At 41.5% G+C, this 23,479-nt stretch overlaps 3 protein-coding genes across 6 annotated transcripts in view; all 3 read right to left on the reverse strand.

Annotated features, from left to right (window-relative positions):
* The window catches only part of rims3 (regulating synaptic membrane exocytosis 3), a 99,640-nt gene extending 93,018 nt beyond the window's left edge, over positions 1-6,622 (reverse strand). The window contains exons 1-2 of one of the 3 annotated variants that reach the window (XM_081612223.1): positions 6,273-6,622; positions 5,332-5,409 (exon numbers count right to left, since the gene is read on the reverse strand). The gene's annotated coding sequence lies outside the window, so the exon portion shown is untranslated. The remainder of the gene's footprint in view (positions 1-5,331; positions 5,410-6,272) is intronic. The other 2 variants (XM_008421619.3, XM_017307544.2) reach the window with 2 other exon arrangements.
* A 4,659-nt stretch (positions 6,623-11,281) lies between these two features.
* Positions 11,282-14,598, reverse strand: nup42 (nucleoporin 42). Its single transcript, XM_008421622.3, has 7 exons — positions 14,209-14,598; positions 13,431-13,734; positions 13,262-13,350; positions 13,104-13,180; positions 12,905-12,991; positions 12,673-12,772; positions 11,282-12,236 (listed from the first exon to the last, which is right to left on the reverse strand). Exons 1-7 carry the CDS (start codon positions 14,504-14,506, stop codon positions 11,773-11,775), a joined length of 1,419 nt encoding a protein of 472 aa, XP_008419844.2. The 5' UTR covers positions 14,507-14,598; the 3' UTR covers positions 11,282-11,772.
* Positions 14,599-14,612: 14 nt separating this feature from the next.
* On the reverse strand, positions 14,613-23,408 carry LOC103472180 (gasdermin-E-like). 2 transcript variants are annotated; one of them, XM_008421623.3, is made up of 10 exons: positions 21,618-23,408; positions 20,175-20,414; positions 19,494-19,686; positions 19,218-19,395; positions 18,934-19,054; positions 17,908-18,045; positions 17,527-17,648; positions 17,168-17,318; positions 16,999-17,069; positions 14,613-15,964 (listed from the first exon to the last, which is right to left on the reverse strand). In XM_008421623.3, exons 2-10 carry the CDS (start codon positions 20,383-20,385, stop codon positions 15,731-15,733), a joined length of 1,419 nt encoding a protein of 472 aa, XP_008419845.1. In that variant the 5' UTR covers positions 20,386-20,414; positions 21,618-23,408; the 3' UTR covers positions 14,613-15,730. The 2 variants fall into 2 exon arrangements, with proteins under 2 accessions (XP_008419845.1, XP_017163157.1); XM_017307668.2 differs by lacking the exon at positions 21,618-23,408 and having other exon boundaries at positions 20,175-21,387.
* Positions 23,409-23,479: the final 71 nt, after the last annotated feature.

The following is a 23,479-nucleotide window of genomic DNA, read 5'->3' on the forward strand; positions in this document are numbered from 1 at the left end:
ATGTTTTCTTTATCTCACAACGACTAACTAAACAAACTCCCTTTAATTGCTGTATTTACTCATAATGCGGCTCGTTGGCTGCCTTCTCGGTTTCAACCTGCAATCTGCGCAGCACTGTGGAGCGTTTTCTTTTTCGTCTTCTGCCGTGAAAAGTAGGATAGCAAAGTTCCTCCGTCAGCAGCGAAGGGGCGGGGGGGTGATGGTGGTGGAGAGCCGGCAGAAAATAGACAAAAAGTCAGAGCGGCTTGGCTGGAAGGAAAGTGGGTTAAGAGGGGCATGATGGATGATACTGGGAGCTTTCCTGACTCATGGCCTTCTTTCTTTGGTGACTAATGTGGTCAGAGACATCCCTCTCTCTGTAGCCCCCTACCTCTCACTCCACCATCACTCCACCCCTACTGGGATACTGGTGGCCGACTCGTGTAATCCTGGATCTAAACAGGATCTCACCCCACTTACAACATCAGTGCTCCCGGCCGAGCAAAATTCTTCAGAATCCTGCAGGAATTCGGGAGAAAAAGATGCATGTTTATCTCTTCTCTCAAAAGACTTCTGTTGGAGGTTTTCTACCGCACTCTGCACTCCTTTTAAAGAGTGACCTATTTTTCTTTTTTCATGCCACTTCTTTTACTTACAGATCTGACTAATACCGTCTTTCGACTAATAAAGTCCAGTGTTACTGAATCCTGCAGTCGATTCACAGCTCTTTTAAGAGTCAGACCTGTCTGTTTTAGTTTTCATCAACCATTATTTGTATAGGTGCTGTTAAGACTTAACCAAAGTAAAAAATGACATCTCAGATACGTTGAATTTTGAATTACAAATCAATATTAAGGGAGTGCTTCTGGCACCTGCAGGTTGTTTGAGCAGAGAGCCCTGCTTTACACCAAAATTAGTTTATATTTTAACAAGGATTACGCTACGCAGCGAGGAGAAAAGAAAACTTTTGTTTGTTGTTTTCTTTGCTTCATCCTTGGTTCCTTCACTACTTTCTTCTCCACTTCTTCCTGACGTTCCTTTAGTCCTTTTTCCATTCAGCTGTTTCTGTATTGTATCTTTTCCTTCTTTTCTTCCTCCTATTTTTCCTCTCTTTCCTTCTTTATATCTCTGGGGATTTTGTTTTTGCAGGATCAATATTTAAAGACTTATGTGCTACAAATCCATTGTGAATTTTGTATTTCTTTAAAAACGGGATAAAAGGAGAGAGAAGTTTGGAAACGCAAGTCTGGAAAAGCAAATGAGCGATGTACAGGAATCCTGGTTGGCAACACATGATCTTTGAATTGTTGATATGGTTGAAACAAATCTCCCCTCCCACCCCCCCAATGCTTCGTTGACGATCTAGAAGTCAGAACAAATTGCGAGTCTTGTATCCTCCTCGTCCCATCCTTACCTCCTGTGTCACCGTGCACACGACACCAACCATCCGGGGGAACCAACCAAAGCATGTAAATTTGACCAGCAGGGAATCAGACATATCCAAAACGGAAACAGTCGGTCAGCAGTCTCAGCCAATTAGGCTCAAAAGGGGCCCAGCTCCATAATTGGGCGAGGCGTGGGCCAGTATGAAATTCTCACGATACGATAACCTTGGGTGAAAATACCACAGCTTCACAGAAACATGTGAAACATTTCAGCAAATATGACTAACATGAATGTATTGCTTTGATTTGAAAAAAAGAAAAAAAACATATTTACACTCTACATATAGATTTGTTATGCTTAATAATTATTTTTGATTTGAAGCAATCTATTTTTAACTGCATCAAAAGGCAAACAAACATTTTTTCCCCCCCTCTGACATTTAATGCAAAGTAAACTTTTCTTGTGGAAACTTGCTGTTTGAGAAATCACCACTGAATCCTTATGCAATTAAAGCTGAAATGTTTTAGTTTTATCCATGAAAGATATGCGGAGGATAAACGGATCTCCCAAGCCAATCAGGCGACGCTCCGATCTATTTATTTGGCTTAGCTGCCACTCACTTTCATCTCCGTCTTTTGGATGTCTCATCTTAGGCGTTGCACTCCACTCGGAGCCACTTGTTAATGTTTTTCTTTCTAAATCATTTTTCCCAAATTATTTGTCGCAAATGTCCCCGAGAAGTAATTATCTTTGCACATGCCGCATTAACAGGAAATCTGGCATGCAATTATCTCAAAGTAGCCAAAGCCCTGGCAGCACTGGTCTCATCACAGCTGAGGGGAAATTGATAACAAGTCGAGGAGTGTGTTCACAGGAACATGGTTTGTCATTACTGTATATTTAGATGGCCAGATTATGATAAAACGCACTCAGTCCTACAATATTCAGTGACAGCAAGACAGTAAGAAACATGAAACATGCAGAATTATTTCATTCAATTTGACACTTAGTGCCAGATTGTCCTCTCAATGCTTACTGTGTAAAGATTTTATTTTTTAAATAGACAATATGAGTTATGGTACGAAAAAAAAGAGAAAGAGTCTTTACTTGACCGGCACAAATCGGTAATGTTAAGTTAGAAACTGAAAAGTCAATCTTCACCTGAGAAGTGACTGGAAACTAACAGGTACCGGGTCGTATACTCAGAACACCCTTCAATGTGGATGTTGTTACTGCGTGCAGAAAACTCAAAGTGAGTATCGAGAGCGAGACTTTCAGCAGGTAATAGGAAGGCTAAAAAGGGGAAAGCTAATATGTTATTTTACTATCTTTTATTGATGTTTTTTGTTCTTTTTCTTTGGATTTCCTAACCCGGTTCTCACAAAGACTAATCGATTTGAAAATGGCTGCCTCTTGGCAATACAAGGTAAGGATCTCTGGAGAATAAACAAGGAGATGGATATTTTTGCAGCACTCTTTCCTACACATTTAAAAAATCTGTTAAATTTATTTTATAGGAATTGCTACGGATGGTAATAAATAGTTGTTTCATGTTTTTTTGTTGTTGTTGTTGTTGTTGTAATCTTACTGAAGCTGCTTCAGGCCATGTTTCCTAAAAGTATTCAGGGTGCTGGATGGTTCACTGCGAGACTAATACTGCCTACATTTAAACTGCGATTATTACCATATTTTCTAACAGATTTCACAGTCCCGCTCATTTATGGTAAAACAGGCGAAGCAAGCTAACGGCGAGTCATTAAAAACCCCAGTCCAGCAGCACCAACCGACCACTCACGTTCCACCAATCACCGGCCTCACTCTGCGACGATACACACATCCCCCTTGGCCAGCAAATTATGCCTTACAGATGGTCGCCCAACGGCGCACACATGCAGCACGCTGTGCAACAACACGCGCATTGAGATGCAAGCAGGTACACGAGCAGAGGCGCCCTCATCATTATGATAAGTGTCCGCTCAGCCCCTCGGTTTGTTTTCATTTGATTTTCATTTCAAAGAGCACGAGGACCAGCAACGGATCTGAAGAGCGGTCAGATGTGCCACTGCATTTATCAATGATGTGACTGAATGAGAGTGTGCTAACCTTTTCAACTACTTTTTCTTCTTTTTTTTTTTCTTTTTTTTTTTTAAGAGTTCGCCTGCATGCGTGTTTTGATGGAGGATGAGAGAGTGCACAGCAGTCAGCCTGGCCTTTTGAGGAGCCAGATCATCTGATAGCATGCGACGCATCGAGCTCCACACACCGTTCAACAGCTCACTCCGGTAAATCTAAACTCCACTTAAAGCGTGCAGACGAAATGCGCAGGAACGCGTGTGAAATTTTGCCCCCTGTTTCAGCTCGGCGCCTGCATTATGAGGTATAAAAAAAAAGAAAAAAAAAAGGTTCAGCCTCAATTATGTCTCACTGGATTACTCAGCAGATCAAGAGTGAGTCAGGCGAGATTTCAGAACTCAAACACATGAGTAATTATTCATATTCTACTTGAAACGTGCCAAGAGCACGGCGCTCTTTTCATGCAAGTCAAAGCAGTTGTCATTTACTTTCTTTACACGCTTTGGAAAGAAACAATGACGCACGGCATCAATGTCTAAGAGGCCTTATATTTATTTCCTCCTGACATGAAGCTCATTAGCTTCAATCTCTTGATTCTTCCCCAGATCAGTACAATGTTATTGCACTAACGTTTATGAGTGTCTTGAGAAGGTATCTCTACATCATACACATTTTTAGAAAGGTTTTTAGAAATAAAAATATGAAAAATTGTGCCGTGCATTTCCATTTTCCCTCCCAACTTTGCTCAGACACCCCTAAATAAAGTCCAGTCCAACAGCAGCCTTCATAAATCACCTAATTACTAACAGAAACAGCCATATTAGTGCAATTGACTTTGAACTTGCTTCAAAGTATTCTGTATTCAGGTCTTATTGTCTGTAGGTTACAAAAACAACAAAAAATCCAAAATGTTGAAATTGGGTTCAAATTTTTAGATCAACGATTTCAATGCTCTCATAGCGTCTGGACCTAGTTAAAAACAGCTAAACTACTTCACATACTCATGTTATTACTTTTTCCAAATAAATTTGGATTCATTTATTTGTTTGTTGCTATTATTGGAGGCCTGCAACAAAATTTCGCTCGACACATACATTTTAAAAGTGCAGTTGAATGGAATGACAATAGAGTCCATGTCTAGGTAGTTCAGATCCGTTTCGAAATCTAAAATGCTTTAACCAGTCAAATAAGGAGTTAAATATTTAAGATGGAATACAGATTCTTTAAAGCTTGGGTTATGAACTCTGGTGGCATTATTTTTAGCTCAAAAAGCACAACTCCAATCCAAACTGAATCTAAAGTTGTCGAGAAACCGAGTGGTTAGTGAAATGACCTTTATTTAAGATGAAAGACACAGAATATAAGGCTGATATAAATAATAAATATATACTTTAGTTTTTTTTTTAAATGGAGGAAGAGTGTGTAAGGAACCCAGTTAGGTAGTGAACAAATAGCATCTTGACAGCCAATGAAGACAGCAGTCAGGTCAGGGAGGAAGTTGTGGAGCATTTTTATGAAATATGAGATGTTTATATCCCAAAATATAAACATCTCATATGAGGCATTTGCTAAGCTAATATATTTCATGTGCTATGCAACATGTTAAAGCTGAGAGAGAGCAGCCTGGGCGCTGGGCGAAAAAGAAGGAGAGCGTCAATGAAATGCGAGTTCACTGCAATCAATCCCATCACTGCAACTCTCAACAATGTTATCGCAATGTCGTGTTTTGCTTCTGCTACGCAGCCAGAGCTAGACACGCTAGGCATGGAGGGAATTAATCAGATTAGACAAAAGCTAGACTTTATGGCCGAGAGGCAAAAACTCTATACGCGCGATCAAAAATGAACACAGCGGGGTCGTCCAGAAAACACCATCTGCACTGCAAAAACTTACCAGCTGAGACACTTTTCTGCAGAAGGAAGTTTTTTTCAAAGTTGATGTGATGAAAGGTCGGGCTAACCTCAGAGAGACCTGCACAAGACACAAGTCCGAACTCAAATTGAAAATTGTCCTTTACGGACCGATTTCCGACCAGAGCGGCAACGCTGCGACCTGCATTTTTGCAACAACGAAACGGGAGATTCTGAAAAAGCATAAAATAACACGCATGCCGCACTTTTCAGATTTTCATTCGTCTATTTTGTGCTCCCCGGGAGTGAAGTACGTTTCACGAGCCAGTCTACTACATGTGTGTGGGTGTGTGTGTGTGTGTGTGTGTGTGTGCCGCCATCTGATACTATCTCACACCTCAGCGTGCATGCTCTTGGCCCGGGGCTGAATGCTTGCAGAAGCATCTTTAAAATGAGCTAGTGCTGCCCTCCCCCACCCACCTGTCACACCGAGAGTCACCTGCATTAAAATGCGCGCAAACAACAAGAGGTGGTGGCGATGCTTGGATGATTTATCCTTCCTGAGGTGGATTTATGTCTTTGACCCCCCTTCTCCCTCCACCCCCTGTCCAATGCAGGGCATCTCCTGAGAACCAGAGGGGCATGACTGACCTAAGCAAGACCCCTGCTTCTTCCTCTGCTGATTTGATAAGCAGTTCCACATGCATTAGGGTAGCATTCTGAGCGAAAGTAAATAACACAGCACCGCTATCGCTGCTGCAGCTTTAATAACGTGCATAATCCAATCATCTCCGTCTAGTATGACTGTATGACTCTAATAACCCCTTTAAGGAGTTTATGTGACTGAATGACAAAAAGGTATATGCAACAGTAGAAGGAAGGTGACAAGATAATACATTTTATGAAAGCAAACCCAAATGTTTCTATAGCAGAACAAAAAAAAAAAAAAAAAAACAGATTCTGCAGATTAAAAAAGGGACTCACCGCTTAACAGCAAGGAGCGGCGGAGGCAAGGTGTGGGGAGGGAAGTTGTCAAATGAATGTTAGCCCCTGTCGCTGCTGTAAGAATGTCATCGTTCGGGTTTTATGGTGGCTGTGCTGGTTTGCGGGACGGGCGGCGCTCTGCCGGACGGCTGTTATCCGCTCAGGGCTGTTGGTCACACGGAATCCGAGGAGGTGAGGGACGCACTGCTGAGCTGAGCGGAGAGGAGCTGGGAGGAGAGGAGAGCAGAGCAGAAAGGAGGGGAGGGAGAGAGAGATGCGTTGCGATGAAGCTGCCTGGAAGTGTTTTGGACAAACAGCGACCACTTGGGGCCGTCTTTGGGAACTGCAAATAACTGTGAAAGATCTTTTTTGTTCGCTCAAAGCGATTAATTCAATTCACTTTAAACCCCACCACCATATCTTTCAATGTGCAGCTACACCTTTACAGCTTTAAATGCTGATGTAAACATCGTCAGGTTGAACACAACATTGGTTCAATATTAAAATCGGCTGTGTGTTAGCGTCACTGCAGTATTTACCAGTGTAGTCAATGCAGTCAAGATGTGACTATTTTACTCATAAATCATATCATGATAGCTACACCAGGAACTTTTGTCTTAATTTTATTGTAGCTTTGTCACAATTTCGTGTTTATTTTTCGAATTTAATTTTTGTATGCACTTTATTTTAGCAGATGAAAAACAGGACATGGACAAATCTTTTCTTATTATTTCATTATGCTATGCGAAAACTGATTTGAAAAGTGAGAAGTTAATAAAGGTTTGGAAAATTATTGATTTAATGACTGAAGAAAAAAACATTCCCTCAGCATGACTAAGCTACCATCATGTTTCAACACATAGTATTTTACAAGTTACAAAAAAAAAACAGTTTTGGACTTTTCTGACTACAGCAATTTTTTCAGATATTTTCTGAGTCTTCTGCAACTTTTTTGAGTATCATAAGCAATTCAACACATATACCTTCTCATGAAACATGATTCCAGCAAGCCAAATTAATCAGAGAACTTGACTTGATTATATATATATATATACTGCTCAAAAAAATAAAGGGAACACTTAAACAACACAATATAACTCCAAGTAAATCAAACTTCTGTGAAATCAAACTGTCCACTTAGAAAGCAACACTGATTGACAATCAATTTCACCTGCTGTTGTGCAAATGGAATAGACAACAGATGGAAATTATTGACAATTATATTTCATTCATTCAGATCTAGGATGTGTTATTTGAGTGTTCCCTTTATTTTTTTGAGCAGTGTATATATATATATATAATTTTTCACAACTTATATATATATAGATATATATATAAGTTGTGAAAAATTCATTGAAGATCCTCTTCAGTATGTTTTTTAAAATGCTTCATTTATTGAAGAATTGCTGTTGGTGCCACTATTTGTGGCGCTTGTGAACACTCGTGATCTTGTTCAAATTAAATCTTTATGTGACTAAATGCAAATATCATTAGTGGTATGGATACAAGATATCTTACCTCTGGAATGTTGGAGAATCCATTAAGAGGTGCTTAAAAAATTATTATTTGAAGTCTGCCTGCTTCTCAGCACCATATTTGTATGTCTTTTGCACAGCATTTTAACAGGTCACATGAAAAATACACAGATTTGGATAGAGAACTGCATAGATAGAGACTGGCTGGCTGGAAGAAAGTACTCCATGATCTCTAAACTGAGGAGAAAATAATCCAAAATGTATTGATTTAATGACTGAACAACCCTTCTGAATAAACCTTGGAACAAGAAACCTTGCGAACTGTGCCAAGGGAGTTGAAGCGGATGTGGAGAGCTTTGCAGAAATACTGACACATCCTGAGCCTTTGCACATTTTGTCACCTGAGAGGCCACAGAATTTTAAATGTCCTATTTGTATTTTTATCAAGTCTTTATAGGCCTTGTCTGTAACAACTGACCATCCAGACACAAAAGTAAACATGGTTTAATCTAAACCAAAGCAAAAACAAATTATTAGTTCCACTTGCATTTTTTTTTCACTTAAAATATGGGAAAATATTTTGTGATAAATGAAAAAATCTGCCAGTGGAACGAATATTTTTAAAAATCAATATTAAGGAATTATTGACTTTAAAAAAGGCTCCAATATCTTACTGAAAACTTATTTTATTTCAATTGTACTAAGATATTAGAATCTAGACTAATTAGGATCTAATCGCTAGAATCTAGGCAAAAAAAATAAACTGGTGAGATTTTGTATTTTCACAGTTTATTTAAGAAATGGATCAACAGAGCATGATCAAAATCTACTTTAATTTCACTTGACTTGTGAAAACTGTTCCACATGTTGGCTGTGACAAACTGCACATTAGTTGAACTGGATTTTGTATAAAGGTATCGTAGCTCAGGGTGCGCGCATACACACTGATTCTCAGTTTCACAGTACTGTTTGTCTATAGCAAAATCCAAGAAAAATACATTACGGTTTGTAACGGTAAACTGGAAAAAATACGTGAAAATCGGTGGATCTGTATACATCTGCAGGACATTGCGCCGAATTCAAAATGGCAGAAGACGAGCAGAATCAGGTGAGGAGAAGAAAGCCACGCAGCTCTTGAAAGTCGTGAGAAGAAGACCGCGTCAAAGCCAACCCAAACACAGAGTCAGGCGCCCTGGAAACGTATGCCCCCAAAATTTAGGTCAGCAAACACGTTTGGTCCTCTGTTAGTCCTTAAGCAGCTGAAGGTGCCAGCTCTCAGTCCAAACTGGCCCAGATCCACATGCCCAAAACACTGACAAATTTTGACAACAATTTATAGGCCAGAGCTGGCTCAGAGAACATGAACCGGTGCCAGAACACAGCTGAGCATACAGACACTTTGCCTGAACCGGCCCAAGAAACTGCGCCGCACTAGAGAGGGATGGAGCACTATAAGAGCCAGATATTTTTTTTCTTCAAAGTCGATTAACAGAAAAAGACTTGTAAAACCATTGTTTGCTTTTCTCTATAGTCACAGGTTATGTTTTATATTTCTTTTAAAAGGTGTACTGGGGTCTTTTATTCAATAGTAGCTTGACAAGATGAAGGGCAGAAAGGGAAGGAGGCCGGGAATCGAACAGGGGACGATTCTGCTCAACCTCTGAGCCACATCCTTAACACGCGTTACACAGACTCCTCTAATACGATGTCAGCAGGTGAATTATGTGCCGCTCAGTGACCCGCGAGGGAGGCTGCTCAAATCGCCATGAATCACAGCGCTGGGAATCAATGCAACCGTTTCCCATAGACAAACCGCCCTGGCTGAACCCAATCAATTCCACCGCGGGATTCATTGTTCCAATTAGTAACCCTTGTTCTTCGCTGTAAAGGCAAGGAGGTTTGACCGGGATCAGCTCCCAATGAACATCAACAAAGCGAGCTCTGCGTCCAAATCACTTGGTTAGCATGTCAGAGGGGGTTGGAGGCGCCTCCAGTGGTTTCATCCTCATTCAGCTTGTTCAGTCATCACACTGGATGAGTAACGGTGAACATTTAGAGATGAAACACATATGCAGTAGGTAGACGAAGAAGGTGTGATCTGCTTTAGGGAGTATGAAGTTGCCAGAAGTATTTGCTCATCTGTATTCACAGAGCAATATCTCATTTATAATCCATAGGGTTTGATTTGATGTTGACCCAACATTTGCGACTGTAACAACTTCAGACAGAACAACATTTCTAACATCAGACAATGATGTTGGACACACAATGTCTGTGGTTGTCTATTGGGTTGAGGCTCAGGAAACTTCCTTATCTGTGTCTTTATTGACCTTGGAACACAGAGAGCCATCACCAAATAGTTCCCACAACGTTGAGAGCATCACACTTTTCCAAAATGTTTTCATATGGTGAGTATTGGATTAACAGTTTAATACTACCACAATAAAAAACATGTTCATTTTGAAAGCTTTAAACTTCAGGTATATCAATATTAATGGAATTGTGCTAAAACGGGCTCAAAAGGCATCTGGCTCACTTGAATAGCATGTATTGTTGCGTTTTAAATTTTGAATTGTGGCAAAGAGAAATGTGGCCTTTCAATCTTTTTTATTTAAACAAAAGTACCACCAGGTACACATTTTTTTTTTTTTTTTTACAAAATAACTATTTTCCAATGTAGGACTCTGTCCCGATAAAACAAACCTGCACTCAAATTAAACCACATTTATTGAGACGATGCCACTGCAATATAAGATGACAGATTTTTTAATGCTTTTTATACATCGTTACCAGGTGTGCAAATAAACGTGAAGGCTGCTGCAGAGGGGCAACAAAAGAAGGAAAAATAAACTACATCTGGCTGTGTGTGTGTCCGTGTGTGTGTGTGTGTGTGTGTGTGTGTGTGTGCGTGTGCGTGTGTGTGTGTATGCAAACATCCATGACCTTATTCATCGCATGTAATACACAGCTCTGATCTGCTCTCCACTCGCGCGCGCACATCACCCGTCATCGCGAGCAGACTGGCAATTTGATGGAGCCGCGTTGCAAATTAAATGAGTTCCAGTGAAATGAGAGTGCCTTTTTCATGAGACAGCCCCTTTTTATTCTGTTGAATTATTTAAGTATTATCTGCTGGCAGAAGGAGACGGGCGGATGAGGAGGGGTGGACTGCTGCCGATAGTCTGAGAGGTAGGAGAGAAAACGGCACTGCGATTTGCTTGCGCTTCGAGTTCTACGACTATTAGCAGGGATGCTTCTAATTGCATTAGCCTTATCTAACTTTTGACCTGGCAAAACACTTCACTCGGCTCCCTTTCACCTCTCTGCTGACAACACGAGGTCTTTGTCAGCTGAAAATATGCACCAGTCAGCAGCGCCGTTGCCTCTGTAGTAAAACCGCTTATTGCTGCGGTCTGTATTACTCCGCTCGCGGTCCCGCTGGTGCTCGGCGTCTAATAAACGCCGAGTGCATTCACGCGTCGCTCATCTGTGTTCCCCGTTCTGTGGCGCGCAGAACAGAAAGCTGTGGGCTAATTAGCTTTGCACTCACTGATTTTCATTTATTGTTTTAATGTTGGACAAAAATTACAATCTGAAAGCAACTGCTCATATTAAACCACTTGGTCACCAGAGACACGAAGGCAGAGAAAGTGAGAAACACTCCAGCTTTTATCATGGCGCCCTCTTACGACTAACAGCAGTAAGTGCAGCTTATTGTGACCTATATAGAAGTGCAATTGGTCGTCAATGATTTGTTGTAGTTGCTACTCTTCATCATTTACAGATAAATACTCGCCATAACAAACAGAATGTTCTACAAAAAAAACTTTAAAGAATAAAATTGGCCAAATTTAAAAATCTTAAGTCGACGTTTTATTGTGCAAAAAACGTCATTCACAGCGAGTCCCAAGTAGAAATCTGTGCATATTGTTTGCTGTGCACCTAAATATTAGTGAAAATTTCTTCTTTGGCTGGACTGAATCAATACACGACCCAAAGGGAAAGCACTAGCTTCTCCCACCATGTCAGACCACTAGCATGTTCGCAGGTGGCGGTTTTAGTGGAATCTGTCCCAAAGTGAACCTTTTGGCTTTAAACTGATTCAGTTCTTCCTGGGAGAGCTTGCTCTCGGGTGAGAACAGACCGTCTGCGGCCTCTCCCACCGGTCCGGCTCCAGGTGAAGCTGCCGCCACCCCGAAGGCGCTCCCAAACCCTCCCCCGGCGGTTGCTGTCGTGGAGGAGAAGCTGAACCCCGAGGCCGATCCGAACCCTGAAGAGGCCGTTGGCGGCGGCGGCTTGTCTGCGTTCGGGGCGGCGAATGAGAAGGACGAAGCGGAAGGTGCGGCGGAAGAGCCAAACCCAGACGGAGGTTGTGTTGGAGCCGTTATAAGGCTACCAAACCCAGTTGAAGGTGAAGATGTAGAAGAGCCAAATCCAGAACTCAGGGCTGGAAAACTGAAGGTGGTGGACTGGGCTGGTGCACCGAAGCCTGCGTGGTCGGAATGATCAGAATTAGCAAAGGAGTGATGGAGAATGAATAGTTGGAGACATTTGGTTTAAGAGGGACAATAGGAACTTTTACTGTTCATTAAACAAGCTAATGGTGAACATTTTGTAGCTCTTCTTTTATAGCAAAGCTTAGTCATATCACAGAATGGCCTAGTCGAATTGAGAATCTGTGTCTGGAGTATTGCTATCCATTTCATCTGGCTGAGGTGGAGTTATTTTGCAAAGAAAAATGAGCAAAAAATAACATTTCGAAAACCGCATATCCTTTTCTTTCCACTTATATATACACATATGATCTAATTGCTGTTGGTTCATAAAATCTCAATATAAACGCCATTATTCAGCTTGCAGTGTTTCCTATTATAACAGTTGATCCTTCCATTGTCTACTCTTGCAATGCGGTAATACTTATTGACCTTCGCTGCCAAAGCTAGATGTGGAGGATCCAAATCCTGTCGTCGTCGAACCAAAGCCACTCAAAGACGACTGCGGAGCGGTTCCTTTTAACTCGGCGAGCTGTGTGAAAAGAAAACATGCAGTCATGTTTTGCTGCTCACTGAACTTTCAAAAAGTTCTTCAAGTGGATGGATGAAAACTTTCTGACATTGACCGTATTTGCGTGTCTGTGTGTGTATATCTGTGTCTTACCAGTGCCACACGTGTGGACGGATTCATGATCTTCAGCTCCTGGACTCTGCTTTTCCACTGGCTGAGCAGCTGGTTTATGCCATTTAGCTAAAAAAAAACAACAACAAAAACAAGACAGAACTGGGAGTCATTACGACTGCTGCACGACACAAACTAAAAACGAACGCAGACTAATATTAGGAATAAGGTTAGCGCCTACGTAGCCCTGCAGATCCCCTGATGCTCTGGTGGAGTAGTACTCCAGCCTGAGCTCTTCTGGAGACAGATCAGTGAAGCCTGCGGGCAAAATGATCGAGTTTCATGTTCAAGTTTTAAAACTACCAATTCGCAAACAAACAGAATAAAACAGACACAAACCTGTTATGGGCGTCTTAAAGGTAGAGTAGCAAGAGAAGCCCCACTGTCCTGAACTCTCCCAGGCATCCATGTCCGCCTGAATGACTTCGCTGATAAAGTGTCGGATGTAAACATTAATGAATACCTTACAAGAAGCCTAAAAGGTTTATTCAAAAACAAGCAGACTCACAGTTTCTTATCGTCATCTTCGTCCCCAGCAGTTCCAAAACCTGCCGCTGCTCCTCTTCCTCCCTTGTCAAAGGCATTGGAAGCATCGAGAGCAGAAAATCGATTCGAAGATGAGAAGCTGAAATCAGAGCTCTTCAGGGTTTCTCTTCTCCCGCCGCCACCCCCACCTCCTCCTCCTCCTCCTCCTCCTCCTCCACCACCATGTCCCGAACCCCAGTCGCTGCTTCCCTGTGAGGAGAAGGATGACGGCTGAATATAACCTCCTCTTTGCTGAGAGGGATTCACCCAAACTCTGTTCCCATAACCTGGAAGCAAAACGAAGAAAACGGAGGAAAGGTTAAACGTCATCGAAGGACAACCAATAAAGCCAACATGTCGAGAGAACCGTTACCTACAGAAAACCCAAACATGCACGGGGAGAACATGAAAACTCTATTAAAATGTAAATCTAAATTACATTATTATTGTTAAGCAGAGCTTTGTAATAACAAAACGTAACACTGGACTTTTTGTATTCCAAAAGCTAGTCTACATTTTCTAAATTTATAAGCTCTGTTCTTTTAAAGCCTCGTAGCAGATGCTTGTTTATCACACATCCAAACGATTTCAAATAGCAGGGAGATATTTATTAAAGAAACCCCCTTCTGATTGCGAGCAAGACAACATAGACTGAAAAACTAAAAAACGTGGCCACGTTATGCTGTGATAAAGCCATACGAAATTTCTCTAGAGGCGTTTTGTAGAACAGCAAATGGAGATAATTTGGCAAGTGAAGTTACCTCCTCCACCTCTGGGCTGCTGCGGACCACCGGAGCGGCTGTAGTTGTCATTATAACCTCCCCCTCCTCTGCTTCCGCCTCTCGGGTGCTCATTCCAACATTTGTCTCCGTACCGACAGCGGCCCTGGAGGAAAAAGTTACACACGACCATTTTAAAAACGCTGTGACGGGGCGGCAAAGCAGTTTCGGTCTGTTTACGAAAAACAAGTCGCGCGAGATCTACGTCATCATTTCGCGTCGGAAAGTGCTCACTCACAGCGACCTCGTGTGGCAGCTTTATCTTAAGACATCTGCTCATGTTTTTACTGCGTGAAAAGGGCAAGAAAAATTGGAAAGCTGTTTTGTTCAAAATTAAACAAATAAATAGCGCTATGAATATTTCATCTAATAAATAAAGGTCACCATAAAATTTACATATTTATTTTTAATGGGGAGCAAATGTCAGTCAGTTTCATTTATTGATTTAAGACTTTGTATATATGAATTCCCTTCGCGGGTGATCTTTCATCCTGCTGCATCCAACACGGCACGATTTGGTGCATCACAACAGCTGCAAGATTTTTTAGACTCTTAGAATAAAAACAAATTCACTAAACACTTTCAACGCACAAATTTTGTAAGGTAAGGTAATTTTATTTATATAGCACATTTTCAGCAACAAGGCAATTCAAAGTGCTTTACATGAGTTAAAAGGAAATACAAACAAAATAAACCACAAAACACAAATAAATAACCAGCATCCAAAAAAGAAAACAAAACAGTCTTCCACATTTTTAAAAATAAGATATGTATTGTACTAGAAACATTGAAAACAGAGTTACATTTGCAATAAAGGGAACTTTTAGAAAGTTCCCTTTATTGCAAATGGGAACTTTACTGATGTAGTTATATTACATTAAACATTAAAGCGTGACCTTGCTTTTAACTTATGGCAAAGGAAATAACAAAAATAGACTGTGTAGCTTTTTATGGTCTAATACCAGTAATCCAGGGAATGTGAAAAATGTAAATATATAGGCCTGTGCTGATTAATATAAAAATATATTTTTCTTTTTAAAAAAGAGCTTATAAATGACAGCATCTTTTGTTCCTGACAAGACCAAACAAACTGCTTAAAGCTTCTTCATCTTGTGTTTTGTCAGAAAGCAATCAGTTCTCAAATTCTGTTCAAACTATGACAAATCCCACATTAACTTTTAGTCAAGCTTTCCAGGATTTACCAATAACTGAGGAAAATAGTTATCGCAAGCTGAAACTGGACACAGAAACAACTGGATTAACGGTAAATTGTGACTGATGCTCAGAACCTCCATTCAGATTCATCAACTTTTCACTTCTTGTACAAAAATATAAACAGTTCATTTAAATAATAATATACGTATGTGGGATTAATAACACAGATTGGAAAACCGAGTAAAGAGCAAAGATAATATGACTAAATCAAGCATTGGAATATGAAAAGCTTGCACAAGATAAATGTGCTCAAAAAAGAAAGTAACAACAAAGACTCAGATGCCGTAAACTAATGCACGTCGGTGCAGAGCAAGGCCAGGCCGTGTACGCTGAGGCCGAGGAGCAGAGCCGGAGCCCCATCCGCGTTTTCCATCTCCACCCGGAGCCGATCGGCGTCCCTCCTCAGCGTCACTCTGATGGAGCCCAGCAGCTGCTCTGCCCGCTGGAAGACCTGGTTGTCCTGCAGCGGTGCAGGCAGGGACAGGACGGACACATTCCCACCGATCTCCTTCAGCCTGCACATCTGTTGAGACGCGAGCAGAAAACAGACGGGATCATTTTTGATATAGTGTCGCAAGATGTGAATCCTGGAAGTTGGAACCCGAGTTGAACAGGAGGACTGCAGGAAGTCGTACGTGTTTCAGTGAGCTGTAAATTCTGCAATGGGGAGATCTTATTACCTTCAGACAAAAGAACAACACCCACTTCCCTCTGATCTAACGGACTGATGGACGTGTTTAATGGATTGATATTTTTATTGCAGCAGAATTATTTCACAATAAAAATATCTTAATTCAGTGAAAAAGACAGATTTTTTTTTTATGTTTTTACCAAAGCACACGGACGTTGTCCACTTTTGTAGCATAGCAGTGAGCAGAAACAGAAAATAATTGTAGTAAACAGAGATAAAGGCTTGAAATCAGTATCTTTGTATTTAATGCAAATGTGTTTAAAATGAATTGAGTCACGGAAATAAATGAACTTTTCAATAACATCGAATGGGTCTGTAGAAATCCATTACTTACGTTCCCTAAGGAATACATTCTGTTTGACGGCCATTTGTCTTACTGCAATCGTTTTGAGACTTTTTCCTAACAAGTACCACCTGAGGAAATACTCGACTTCCCAAGTGCCGTCACCCTGACCGGCAAATTGAAAACAGCGTTGCAACCGGACTTAAACGTCCTAAGATTTGCTCTGCCATGACATAAACACGACGACAGCAAAACTCTCTCGTTCAGCGGGATTGTTTGACCGTTTGAGAGATTTGGTTGCGTTTCATTTTTTTATTTGAAAGGTCGGAAAGTAAACACAAAGTTTCCTAGATGCGGAAATCTGAAAGGGAAAGTTGGATGTTTCTCAGCAGCCTCGATAACCAACATGGCTGACTTGCATAACCGATAGTCATAATAAAAACAGACCTATGACTCTCTGAATGAGTTGTATCTCATTAGGTTTTCCCAGGTAAACCGTGCTGCTCTTTGTATTTAAACAAACCGAAACACATATGCATGTTTAAGCAAGTATATACATTTAAGGCAAATTAAATCGACCAACCAGCACATCAAACGCTGACAGAAAATCAGGTGGACTGTTGCTCAAAATGTTCAGCGTCTCATCAGGCAGCTCTGAAAGCAAAGACACACAACAAGAATAAAAATCGAGACATTAATCGAGGGTGCACTGATTTATCGCCTAGTTCAAATACTGTCAAGGTTTCTCTTGCCTTCCATGGCGCTGACCAGCAGGTAAGCTGAGGGTAGATGTGAAGGCAAGCCGGTCGGGAAGCATTCAGGGACACGTGAACTTGTAGGAATTGTCTTCTTCTCACCAATAATGGGAGTCTCCGCTTTTTCACAATCGCACAACTTCTCCAGCTAATGAAAAGGAAGGTTTAAAGCTCATTAACAGATGAGAGTTTTTGATTTTTTCCCCTCAAATGTTCTTAATTTACAAAAAAAAAAAAAGTTTGGAAATATGTTGGCAAGTCACTCGTTGTGCAATTCCTCTCGATTAGGCAATAATCAGAAGTCATCGGTCAGATGCCAGCTTTACTGGTGTACATCAAGTTAGCATGACCCTCACCTCACTCTGTAGGTAGGACAGAGCAAATCTGTCCCGAAGAGCCTCTTGGAGCTTCTCCATCAACTCACACCGAGTCGACCTGGGGAGGTCTGCCAGAGGAGAAAGGTCCATATCCGACCATCCTGCAAGATACCCGACTACTTTATATCGTCGTCACTACAATTTATAAAGACACAACTTTTTTTTTTTTAGGTTTACAGCTGATGTAGCAGATTTGATTCATTAGTAATGTCTAGTAGGAAGTAGATGTGTTGGCTTGTTCGTCACTCTAAAGCTTAGCTTAAGAAAAGGGAACCTTCATCTTTGCCAACATGTCGTTTTGTTTCACTTCCTCGTGTCAACTGCTTTACTGTTTTCCATGGAAGAGAAATTGTGAATTACCACTGTGTAAAACGGTGAGAGGAGCATCTTCCCGAGCCCCGTGCCCATTGGAACTGCCGTCCACTGTGTCCAAGGAACCACTGAACGGGATGGAGTCGCTCTCAAAGCCTCCCATAGCGCTGGGTCGCAGGCATATGCCTAGAAATAATTCCAACAGCAGCAAAGATAAACACACCAAGCACTCCTGGTGAAACATTTAGTCATGTTAGTGAGTACAGTGACGTTCGGGGACTCACTTTCCTATTCCGTGTATTCAGTGGTTCGCTTCTGTTTTAAGCTTATCAGTATGATAAAATAGTTTCTGGATAATTTAGTTCTTAAAGGTCCGTGTTGAGGATTTTTTTTTTATTACTAATCCGTGGAGAAAAGGCTTGTTTTAATTAACCTGTCTTCAAAATGGTCAAGACGGGAGAACGTGCCATCCAAGAAAAGGAAGACGTGAGGTGGTCTGAATAGGTCAGTAAAAACGATTACAGAGAAATCCATCAAACATTTTTATTTTAATTAAAAGACTGAATGACGAATTCAAGTTTATGACTTTGAGGAGGATCTTGAGAAAAAAAAAAAAGAAAGACAATGATGCTCGAAGCCAACACTTGTGTCCCTGTTGGAAACCTGTAGCGACTAAAGTTTCTGTTTTATCTTTTGTTTACTTCTTTGACTCAAAAATCCAAAAGTTTCTGAAACTTTTTAGCATTTCAAATGCTTCTTCACAATTTCCTCCCAACTGTTTTTGAAGAGATTAACAATAAGTGCAAAAATACTCATCCCCTGGATGCAGTTGCACTTCTGCACAGATAAGAGATTATGCTCCAGTCATATTTACAGAAGTCTTTGTTCTGAGGCTATCACCCATAAAAGATAACTGTGAAAACACGCAGGGTATTTGTCATCGAAGAAAATGCTAAGACGGCAGAAAGACAAGGGAAACCCGCGAAACATGTAATATAAAAACTGAAAGCAAAGCAGCAAGAACAGAAGGGATGAAGGAATGATCTCCTTCCCGGTTTGAGCTCTTTTTCTCACCGTAGTGTCCGCTCTTTTTGATCTCCAGCTCCATAATGCTGTATGCGATCACAGTGCCAGAGGGAATCTCCAAGGAAACGTCGCTGTCCACCTCAATATTGTTCACGTCCTTTCCAACCACCTAAAAACACATTTAACACACATGTAGTCACGTTCCTAAAAAAAATGGCCGTTTTTTTTTTTTTGTTTTGTTTTTTCTTTAGCAAAAACTGACTTAGTCCATTATTTTATGGAGGTAACGGTATACAAAGCGTCACATAATTGTGAAAAGCTGCGGGGCCGACCTTCACGGAGCCCCCCAGCAGGCCCATCAGTCTCAGCACGCCCTGAAAGGCGCAATGCTGCTTCTTCGTCATGGTGACGGAGCACCAGTCGGTGGTGAGGATGCGCTCCTTCACCACCGTCAGAACTTCAGCGCGCTTCTCCAGCTGCTGCACCAGGACGTGCTGCATGTCCACTAACCTGGGGCAGACAAAATCTGTCACAACAAAAAAGCCCTTCTCTCAGTCTTACATCCAGACACCTCCCTTCCTTCCTTGCGTAGGAAGACTGGCCGAAACCTGCTGTCGGAGTCCTTCAACAGCTTCTTCACATCCAGCTCTTCTTTCTTCAGCTTCCCGAAACTCGACTCCAGCTTGGATGAGCCCAGTCCCTCCAGGCCGACGTTGACGGGACCGGCCTCTGTGTCCAGCTTCCCGGAGTGATCGTCCCGGTACGTCCCCTTGTAGGCCAGGAATTCTGTCTCAGATACTTCTGCAAAAGAAAAAAAAGTGATAAAAATACTTCATGCACTAAAGACTCTACTTAAAAATAAACAATTGGGACCTTTAAAAAGAATGCTTCTTAGGCTATTGAGGAGATAGGTCTTTAGTTTTTATTAAGCAGTTGTAAGTTTGCCTTGGTTTCTATCCATATAACTTCGAACGAGAAGCCAAGAGGCAGCGCCTTCGGAATCGATGGGAAGACAGATGGTGATAAATACACGGCAATCCTGGAAGAAAAACTGATAGAGGCTGCAAAAGACTGCAATCTTGGGTAGTGAGGTCAACCTTTGACCCTTTGAACTCAGCGGTTTTAACTTGACAAATATAAAAATTTCAAAGGCTTATGAATCTTCTTGCAAAGCAGTGACTGCAGCATCCATCAGAAAAGCGGTATCTGCCGTAACATGGAACAAGCATTTGAATCTTTTTTTGTGTGTGTGTGACTTTAAAATCCTATGTAAAAACACGCACACCTACCGGGCCGGAGCACCTCGTCTCCCTGCAGCAGATCGCCCAGGGTGAAATCAGTCGGCTGGTACTTGGGCCTCTGCCACGCCCACAGGCGGTTGCGCTTGACGACAATTGCCATGGGGAGCAGTTTGTGGGAGTCGTTAACTCGGGACACGTGGATGAGGCTTCCCTCCGGATCCACCTGACGGACTAAGTTGGCAGTGGCCTTGGAAAACATGGCCTCAGCGAGAGAGGATTCTCGAAAAGCTGAAAGAGATTTTATTCATTCATTTATTTATTTGGGCTTCCTTTTTGACATAAAGGACGCATTATTTTTATTAACTTAAAGCGGTTTTCTGCCCGTTAGTGTTGGGTAACCACCTCACATAGAATTTTTTTTTTTTTTTTTTTAAGTGTAGTATTTCAGAAAAGTGTGGGTGTTTACAACAGAACCCTTCAGGAAGGAAGTCCCCTGAGTACTACCGCACAAATGCAGGAATGATCTCACACTCGCTCCCTCTGTGGGGCTCTGACATCGTGGCTTTAGTTTCGAAAGCGCTCAGGAGCAAACAGAAGAAAGTGATTAGCATCATTTGGGACTGTGTTTGGACAGAAGAAATGCTTGAACTAAACAACAGATGCGACGTCTGGCTGGGCCCCATTTGAACTTCAAGTGGAAGAACCAACTCAGATGGGTTTCACATGAGTTGAGTCATCCAGGGCTGAATTTTTTAAGAGTCGCCGTAGTGTCACTGCCGAACCTTTCCCTCTCCTCCAACTCCAAAATCCACAGGCTCAGATGTACGCTTTGTGAATATTTCATGTTACCTTTGTTTACTGTGATCTGAACCGAGGAGAACAAGTAGGAAACAGCTTTTATTTATTTATTTATTTATTCTTATCCAACACGTGGTTAAATAATGTTGATGATGGAAATTCAAAGAAGATTTGAAGAAATCTTTTCATTTTACCAAAAAGTCATGTTAATGTTTTTTGTGTGTGTGTGTGTGGGGGGGGGGACATGCCAGATTTCTGTCTTGTGTTTGTGAAGGGAGATAAAGATTAGGGTGATGGCAAAGAGGTCTTCCGCCTGGCACCCCCAACATGATAGGTCAGTGGGTTCATGAACACACGGGTGATTTTAATCAATAATAACATGGGTTAAATTGCGGTGATGCCAATAAAGCCTGCCACTAATAACTTTTTCATGGGAGAGAAAAAAAAACTATTCCTCCTCTCTTGTAATTTACAGTAAGTATAAACCCCCAATCCCCGCCCCGCCCCTATATTTCCCCCTCTACCAGCCAGACCCCGCAGCTGCAAGCTGCGCCTGAAGCCTCATGACTCAGATTATAAAATTAAATCTAGGAGTCTGGAGTATTTGGAGTGCCTGGAAACGGTTGGACAGAAAAATAAAACAAGTCTTCCCAAAAACGTATTAATAGTTCAGACCTAAACAGAGCTGCTTACCTTAAACGCAGAGTGTTGGAGCGCGTTTCCCGGATGTCACACTACGAAGAAAGCCGCGGACTCGACTAAAAATATCCAGAAGAAAGCGGACCGACAGAGGCTCTTGTCCGAACTGATCTGAGCTGGACAAGATCTGGGGTTAAAAGACGAGGGAAGGACGACGGTGCAACGACGAGCGGCCGCCCCACTCCACTCCTCCGCCCACCCGGTGGAGTCATGTGAACCCAATGGGATGTTTCTGTGTGGCCCATCGGGGCATGAGCAGACTTGCCTTTCCGATTTTTAATTTTAATTTTTAAACTTCTGATCGGTCAAAATCAGAGGAGAGAATATTTAATGGCTCTTGCATTGACCGCGTCTGTCTGCGGTCATGCTTTACATCCTGATAGTGAGAAGTAGAGGTGGAGAGAGAGATTTCAATGCACCACATCCTGTCATATACAGAGAACCACCTGTGCAGAAGAGTGGGCATGTTTTTTCTCGTTGCTCTTCATGCTGGTGTCGTTTCATTGACATGTGACATTTTATGCTCCATACCATCTGTTATGTGCCCTCATTTTGTATTTGCAGTTTAACACTTCTGTGCAAGCACTTTGGTAAGCTTTGAAGTTTTTGAAACGACTTCGGACCTAAAACTGGCTTTGCATCTCTGCAGCTCCTCCAGAGTTGCTGCTGGGCTACTTTCAATGGACGGTCACGTCTTGGAAGGTTTGACTTTGCGTCAGTCTCTACTTTCTGTTGATGCTCTGTTAGCTGTTCAAAACGTGGCATGTCATCTGATAACTCTCTCCAACTTTATATATCTCTGACCTGTTTGGTGTCGCCTTCGTTAAGCCGTTTCAGTAATGCTCTCCAACCACTCTGAAGCCTTTCACAGATGAAGAAATTAGATTACACACAAGTTGACTGAGTTTATGAATTAGGCGACTACAACTGATTTCAGATGGGCACCAAAACCGAGTGAATGCTGTGTCTGAGCTTAAGTTTTACAAAATATTCTTTAGGGGTGTGCAGCAAATATTCAATTAACATGATTTATCCCGCAGGAGAATTAAATGTTGTAAATCATATATCATATATCATCCAAGTACCTTCAAAGAGTTATTGAGGAGGTTTGTGCTGTCTGCAGAAAGGATTTCCAGTAGCAGTCAGACTTCCAATGTACCTGAAGGGGACTCTGACTGAAGACTGCTGCTGGAAAACAATCTTATGACTGCCAAGACACGGCAATAGCTCAATTTCTGGGCCGCAGAGACAATATTCCACTGTAATGTCATAGATTACACCATCAGTTATCAGCAATTTCCGAAACAATCTACAAAATAGCCCTATGAAAGTGCTTCCAGAAAAGATTTAAAATAATTTGTCCTTTTCCCAAACAGCTAAACACGTGCGTCTTCTCGCGGTTTTAATAGATTTTTAACTGAAATCTTGCATCAAAAGGTTTCTACGAGATTTTCTAATATCTTCACAGAAACGCACTTCATAAAATCCAAATAAAAAACACTGGAAGACGGGTTTTCAAAAATATCGTAGTAAAAGTTAAATGTTTTAGTAGCAACAGCTAAAAGTGGCACCATGTGTGATCTAAATAACGTCCTGGCAAATACAGGGCATGGAAGTCTGTAAATAAAAAACCACAAACCCACTTCATGAGGCAAACCACAGAGGGGCATCATAACACTGTAGCACAACTCAAGAGAAAGTTTGTCCCATATATACCCAATTATTTGCAAGGTAAATATGGAAAATATCAGAAAAATCCACCCTACAACACTTAAAAGCAGACAGAAATACGTTAAAGAGTGGAGAAAAATAATTTTCACCTGGAATGAAGTAAAATAAACCGCCGCATGTATTAT

Source organism: Poecilia reticulata, chromosome 11 (genome assembly GCF_904066995.2).
Source record: "Poecilia reticulata chromosome 11, P_reticulata-male-v2, whole genome shotgun sequence".
Lineage (NCBI taxonomy): Eukaryota > Metazoa > Chordata > Actinopteri > Cyprinodontiformes > Poeciliidae > Poecilia > Poecilia reticulata.

Bases quoted from the DNA above. Each gene is read 5' to 3' on its own strand.
- nup42 (XM_008421622.3), bottom strand. From the start codon at position 14,506: ATGAGCAGATGTCTTAAGATAAAGCTGCCACACGAGGTCGCTGTGAGT. The intron at 13,351-13,430 runs GTGAGTCTGCTT...ACACTTTATCAG, and splicing joins GAAGATGACGATAAGAAACT to CGAAGTCATTCAGGCGGACA. The intron at 12,773-12,904 runs GTAAGACACAGA...CTTTTCACACAG, and splicing joins CGTCCACACGTGTGGCACTG to CTCGCCGAGTTAAAAGGAAC.
- LOC103472180 (XM_008421623.3), bottom strand. From the start codon at position 20,385: ATGTTTTCCAAGGCCACTGCCAACTTAGTCCGTCAGGTGGATCCGGAG. The intron at 17,649-17,907 runs GTAATTCACAAT...GGTATCTTGCAG, and splicing joins TCTCACCGTTTTACACAGTG to GATGGTCGGATATGGACCTT. The intron at 15,965-16,998 runs GTTGGTCGATTT...GCGTCTCAACAG, and splicing joins TGTCAGCGTTTGATGTGCTG to ATGTGCAGGCTGAAGGAGAT.